The following is a 6096-nucleotide window of genomic DNA, read 5'->3' as shown; positions in this document are numbered from 1 at the left end:
AGAAACCATGGCATGCAATACTGCACGGCTGTGAGAGGCTGGAGCTGGGCTCTTTCGCAACCCAGTGCCCCGAGTCTTCCTAACGCCGAGGTTCACATTTCAGGCTGGGGTCTAGGGCATATCCACAGCCAGAGAGGTCTCGGGGGCAGCTACCCGGAGTTGGGACATCTCTTTCAAGTCAGCCCAGTTGCCCCGGGGATTTTAGGGGGCAGGCACAGTGTGCCAGCCAATCTCCTTGATTGCAAATGGATCCCACAGAATTCATAACTCCCAGTGCCAAGGGCAGGAAGGACTTTCAGACCACCTAGCCTGACCCTTGGCACTGCAAATCCCTGCCGGATGGCAGCCAAGCAAGCGGAGCAGTGAGCTGGTGCAGGGGAGGTGCTGCTTTGCTGTGGCAGCTGATGGCAGCATGATGTGGGCACCCGGCCATGCCCAAGATGTGCAGTGATGGCACAGCCATGCCAGCCCCAACATCTCCACAGGCTGGGTTTAGCCATGATCATTGAACCCCCCATTCCTCCACAATCCCTAGAAAACACAACGTTTTTCATGTAAACGGCACTTAAGCTCAAGGAGCAGTTTCTTTGCCTGACACTGAAATTCCCACAGAAAATTGCTGGGGGGAGAGGGCTCACCCCTGCCTTCACCCCAGGGCTGCTCCCAGCCCCGGATGGGGAACGCTGGCCAAAACACACACACAGAGTCAGTCGTAAGAAAAATAAACGCCGAGCCCTGAACATCCCTGTGCTCCTGCACACAGCCTGGCAGGCGAAGCTGAACGCTTCCCTGCCTCGGCACCGCGGGTGGTGGGGGGCGAGGGCAGGGCACAGGGAGCAGAAAAGGGCCTCGCAAAGAGAAAACAAAAACACACAAAGAAGACATAAAGAAATACCAAGAGAAAGAAAGAAAGAAAGAAAGAAAGAAAGAAAGAAAGAAAGAAAAAAAAAAAAAAAAAAAAAAAAGTCAGAGAAAAATTTAACAACCCTCCTCCCTCGACAGAAGGGAACGGGGCAGCAGCGTCCACACCGGTCCCAGCTCGGCCCTCCCCGGGTGGCTCTTCCTGCTGGTGCCTGGGGACGCCCCCCTTCCCTCCTCCTCCCCCCCCCTCATCTCCTCCTCCTTCTCCTCCTCCTCCTCCTCCTCCCCCTCATCTCCTCCTCTCCCTCTCCCTCTCCTCCTCCTCCTCCTCCCCTCGCCCCGCTGATTGGTCCAGCCCGGCTATATTTTGCCCCTTCCAGCCCAGCATCATCCCAAAAGTTTTTTTTGGGGGGAAAGGGGGAAAAAAATTAAAAAAAAAAGAGAGAAAAAAAAAAAAAGAAAAGAAACCAAAACAAACGCAGGCGAGCCCGAGTCCCCCGAAGGCAGGCGAGGGAGGCGAACGGCGGGCGGCTGCTCGGCGGTGCTGGACCCGGTGGGACGCGGCAGGACCCGATTCTCTCTCCGGCACCCGGTCGGGTCTGACACAAAGTGCTGTCCAGCTGGAATGAATATATCTGAGTCTAACTACTGCCGAGAGGAGATATCGCAACCCCGGGGCGACTGTTCATGGGTCACCGCCGCCGTGCCGGCCGTTGAGCCCGGGCTCGCCTTCCCGCGCCCCCCGGGAGCCGCCTCCCCCGCCAGCCGCACGCCCAGCCCCGAGCCCGGCTTCGCCTTCGGCCCCGGCTCCGGCGGCGCGGCCCCTGGCGCGGCCCCCAGCCGCACGCCCAGCCCCGAGCCGGGCTATGGATACAGCCCCCCGGCCGGCCGCCCCGAGGGCAAGGCCGCCGAGGACTCCCGCATCCGCCGGCCTATGAACGCCTTCATGGTCTGGGCGAAGGATGAGCGCAAGCGACTGGCGCAGCAGAACCCCGACCTGCACAACGCCGTGCTCAGCAAGATGCTGGGTGAGCGGGAGCGGAGCGGGAGGAGGGCTGGGGGTCTGGGGATGCGGGAATATGGAGCTAAGGATGCGGGGATGCTGCGTTCCGGGGCCGGCGACGCGGGGGTGCAGGGTGGGGATGCGGGCTGCAAGAGTACAGGGCTGTGGGATGCACGCTTACAGAGCTAGGGACATGGGGATATGGGGATGGGGATTCCGGCTGCAAGAGTACAGGGTTGTGGCATGGGGAGGGTATCAAGCTGAGGAGACAGGGATGTGGAAGTACAGGACTGGGAATACGGGAATGCAGAGGTACAGGTCTGGGGATGTGGGCTGCAAGAATGCAGGGCTGCAGGATGCAGGGTTACAGAGCTCAGGATGTCGGGGTACGGGGCTGGGGGTGTAGGGATAGGTGGGTTTGGTTCTGATAGTCCAAGGCAGGGATACAGGGCTGAAGATGCGAACTGCAGGGGTCCAGAGTAGCAGGATGAAGAAATACAGAGTGAGGGATATACGCTGCTGGGATTCAGGGCTGGGAGTGTGGGATGAAGCGGTACAGGGATCTGGGATGCGCACTGTGAGAGTCCAGGGCTGTGGGATACAGACTGCATGGATATGAGGCAGCGGGATGTAGGATGCAAGGATATGGGGCTCTGCTAGCCCAGCTGCAAGGGTATAGGACTGCGGGATGCAGACTACAAGAGTATGGGGTGCAGGACTTGGGATACAAGGATGGGGTGCTGTGGGATACAGAGCTGGGGCATGCAGGGCTATGGGCTGCAAGGTTAAAGAGGAGCGGGACACAAGCTTTAGGGATGTAGGATGAAGGGCTACCAGTTGAGGTTGCAAGGATACAGGGCTGTGGAATGTGGTGTTACAGGATGTGGGAATATGGGGCTGTGGGATGTGAGGATGTGAGGATACAGAGCTGCATGTATGCAAGACGAAGGGAAACAGGGCTGTGGGATGCAGAGATACAGGGCTGAGGGGTACACAGCTGCAGGGATGCAGGGTATGGGAATACAGGCTGCAGGATGCGGGATGCACGACTGTAGGATGCGGGATGCACGACTGTAGGATGCGGGATGTGGGAACACGGGAAGCAGGATATGGGTAAATGGAGCTGCAGGATGCGGGACTACGGGAAGCAGGATATGGCCAGACAGAGCAGCAGGATGCAGAGACACAGGGCTGCGGGGTGTGGGGATATGGGATTCAGGATATGGTGCTGTGAGTTTTTTGGGATGGGTGATTTGGTCTGCATGGCTGCGGGCTGTGGATGTGGGATGCGGGGAAGCAGGGACTATGGACTGTACCAAGGGGCAGTGAGAGACAGAATCCCCAGCCCTGGCAGAGGGGTTCGCATTCCATGTACCCCCATTGTCCCTGGCAGAGGGATTCCCATTCCATGTACTCCCATTGTCCCACAGCACTGAAGTGCCCAAGCCTTCTGCTGGGACAAGGGAACAGCCTGGCTTGGGACCCCATTCCCCAGCCCTTTCTTGTGCCAGCAGTGAGACCCCGCTCAGGTACCGAGCCGTCTGCGGGAGCCCTTCACCCCTCTGCCTCTCCCTGGGTGTCCCCATGTCCTGGCTAGTGCCAGGTGGCTGAGCCACTCTCACAGAGCTTCTCTGTCCTCTTCCAGGCCAATCGTGGAAAGCGCTGAGCGCCAGCGACAAGCGTCCCTTCGTGGAAGAGGCAGAGCGACTGCGAATCCAGCATCTCCAGGATCACCCCAACTACAAGTACCGCCCAAGGAGAAAGAAGCAAGCCAAGAAAATCAAGAGGATGGAACCCAATATCCTCCTGCATAACCTTTCCCAGCCTTGCAGTGACAACTTCAGCATGAGTCACCATGGCGGCAGCCAGCCGGGCCACCCCCAGCCTCCCCCACTTAACCACTTCAGAGAACTCCACTCCATGGGGTCGGATATTGAAAACTATGGCTTGCCAACTCCTGAGATGTCTCCCTTGGATGTCTTGGAACAGACCGAGCCGGCGTTTTTCCCTCCGCACATGCAGGATGACTGCAACATGATGCCCTTTCGCGGCTACCACCACCATCACCAGATGGAGTTTCCCCAGGAGAAGTGCATGGGGCGGGACGTGGCTGTGCCCTACGCGCAGACCCCCTCACACTTGGCCGACGCCATGAGGACTCCCCATCCCTCCAGCCTTTACTACAACCAGATGTGCTCGGGAACTCAGAACGGGCTTTCCGCCCACCTGGGCCAGCTGTCGCCCCCGCCTGAAGCCCACCACATGGAGAGCGTGGATCACTTGAACCAAACCGAGCTCTGGACAGACGTTGACCGCAACGAGTTTGACCAGTATTTGAACATGAGCAGGACTCGTCCCGAAGCCTCGGGCCTCCCTTACCATGTCTCCCTGTCCAAAGTGACTCCTAGAAGCATCTCCTGCGAGGAGAGCAGTTTGATATCTGCCCTGTCCGATGCCAGCAGTGCTGTTTACTATAGCCCCTGCATCACCGGTTAGGTTGACCCCACCATCCAATGCGCGCACCAGGAGAGCCTCGACTCTCCTCTAAAAACAAAAAGCCATCCTCCTTTAACCACAAGCTCCATCATATTTAGAGTATCTCATTAAATGCATCGCTTTCTTGTTTGTTCTTTTTTGTTTTGATTTTTTTTTAAATTTTTTTAGAGACAGACCATGCTGAACTCACTGATATACCGTATAACTATATAACACAGATAGACGCCTTTCCCCGCCGTGCTCCCTGCTCCAGCCCTCGGCAGGGCACAGCTCCAGCTCCCGCCAGCTCCAAGGGGCATTTTCAAGCCAGTTCCAGTAAATCCTGCCTGAAACAATCACACCAGGATGAGCCAAAGTGACCTGTCCCCAGTATTTAACCCAAGGACAGGCGAACTTCTAGGGGGGAAAAGCTTTTAGAAAGACTTTGCCAGGGCTGTTAAAGAGTCGGCGCCCATTAGGGGTGGGCTTTAGGACAGTTTTTACTGTATTCTCAGCAATATATTTTAATTGGGCAACAAAACTATATTTTTACTAAGCATTTTTATATATAAAATGGTATTTAATGTCTTTTGGGTTTTTTTATTAGACTTTTTAAAAGAAATCAAGGGATATCCATGAGATCTAAAGCATTTATGTAGCAAAGCTGGATTTAAAGAAAAAAAAAAAGGAAATGGGGGAAAAAGGAGATATTTTGTGAAAATGGAATGATAATGTAAATATTGAGGAACAACTGACTGGAATTTTGTACAAAAGAAAAATATGACTGCAAACACTTTTATTGTCTAGAACTGTACGGAGAGCAAACTGTTTTATTCTGGTTAATTATTAAAACATCTTCATATAATTGTTCCCATCTTGTGTGCTTGTTGTGTGAACACATATTTTCCGCAAATACATGTTGTCCCAACCATTTCCAGATTTTTGTATCCGTTGATTAATGTTTTGACAACCTGGCAAATGTATTAATTTCCAAGCTGCCGCCCGCCCGCCCTGTCAGCCGCCTCGGGCTCTGTGAGTGCGGCTTTGCTCAGCTCGGCACGGGACGGTGGCTTGGGATGGGATGGGATGGGATGGGATGGGATGGGATGGGATGGGAAGGGATTCTGGCGGTAACCCCACAGCACCGCGCTGTGCCGCCTGGAGATGCTCCCAGCAGGAAAAGCAGCTGTTCTCAGATTAAAATATAATAAAACATGTGATATCCTCCTCTGAAAGGAGCCTTGGTGTGGTCATTGTTTTGGCAGGCTGGCAGCGCATCGATGCACGGTCCCCATGGCTCAGCCTGTTTTCCCATGAAACCCCCAAAAAATAGAGCCAGGCTGCTCCGACACCTTCTCTCTCATGGAAGAAAACTCCGTGTACCGGAGCCTTTCCTCCTCCTGGCCTTCACTGGCTGCTTCCCGGCTCCAGCAGTGGCGGGTCTTGCCAAGCCATCACCATGCCCAGCCGGATCCTGCTCAGAGCTGCTGGTGCTTTGCTGGAGCTTCATCCCCCTCCTGTGAATCACTGTATGATTTACAGGGAGTTTTTTTGTTCAATTTGAAATGGAGAAACAACAATCTGTTGCTTAAAACCCGGTGGCATCCGTTCCTTGAGCACCGAGTGATTTAAACCAGGCTGATATCGCCAAAAAAGGCTGTTTAAAAAAAAAAAAAATTAAAAATTGAATAGAAGAGGAGGATTTTTGTTGTTGTTGGCAAAGAATTGCCTTTTAGGGGAAATGGATATTTAACAAA

General features: G+C 54.5%; 1 protein-coding gene across 1 annotated transcript; it reads left to right on the top strand.

Annotated features, from left to right (window-relative positions):
- Positions 1-1275: 1275 nt before the first annotated feature.
- On the top strand, positions 1276-5308 carry SOX18 (SRY-box transcription factor 18). Its single transcript, XM_082292636.1, has 2 exons — positions 1276-1889; positions 3510-5308. The coding sequence occupies exons 1-2, from the start codon at positions 1487-1489 to the stop codon at positions 4358-4360; spliced, it is 1254 nt and encodes a 417-aa protein (XP_082148762.1). The 5' UTR covers positions 1276-1486; the 3' UTR covers positions 4361-5308.
- Positions 5309-6096: the final 788 nt, after the last annotated feature.

This window comes from Coloeus monedula (genome assembly GCF_965178545.1).
Source record: "Coloeus monedula genome assembly, chromosome: 17".
Taxonomy (NCBI): domain Eukaryota; kingdom Metazoa; phylum Chordata; class Aves; order Passeriformes; family Corvidae; genus Coloeus; species Coloeus monedula.
Note: the sequence above shows the minus strand (reverse complement) of the source record. Positions and strands in the feature narration are given on the sequence as shown.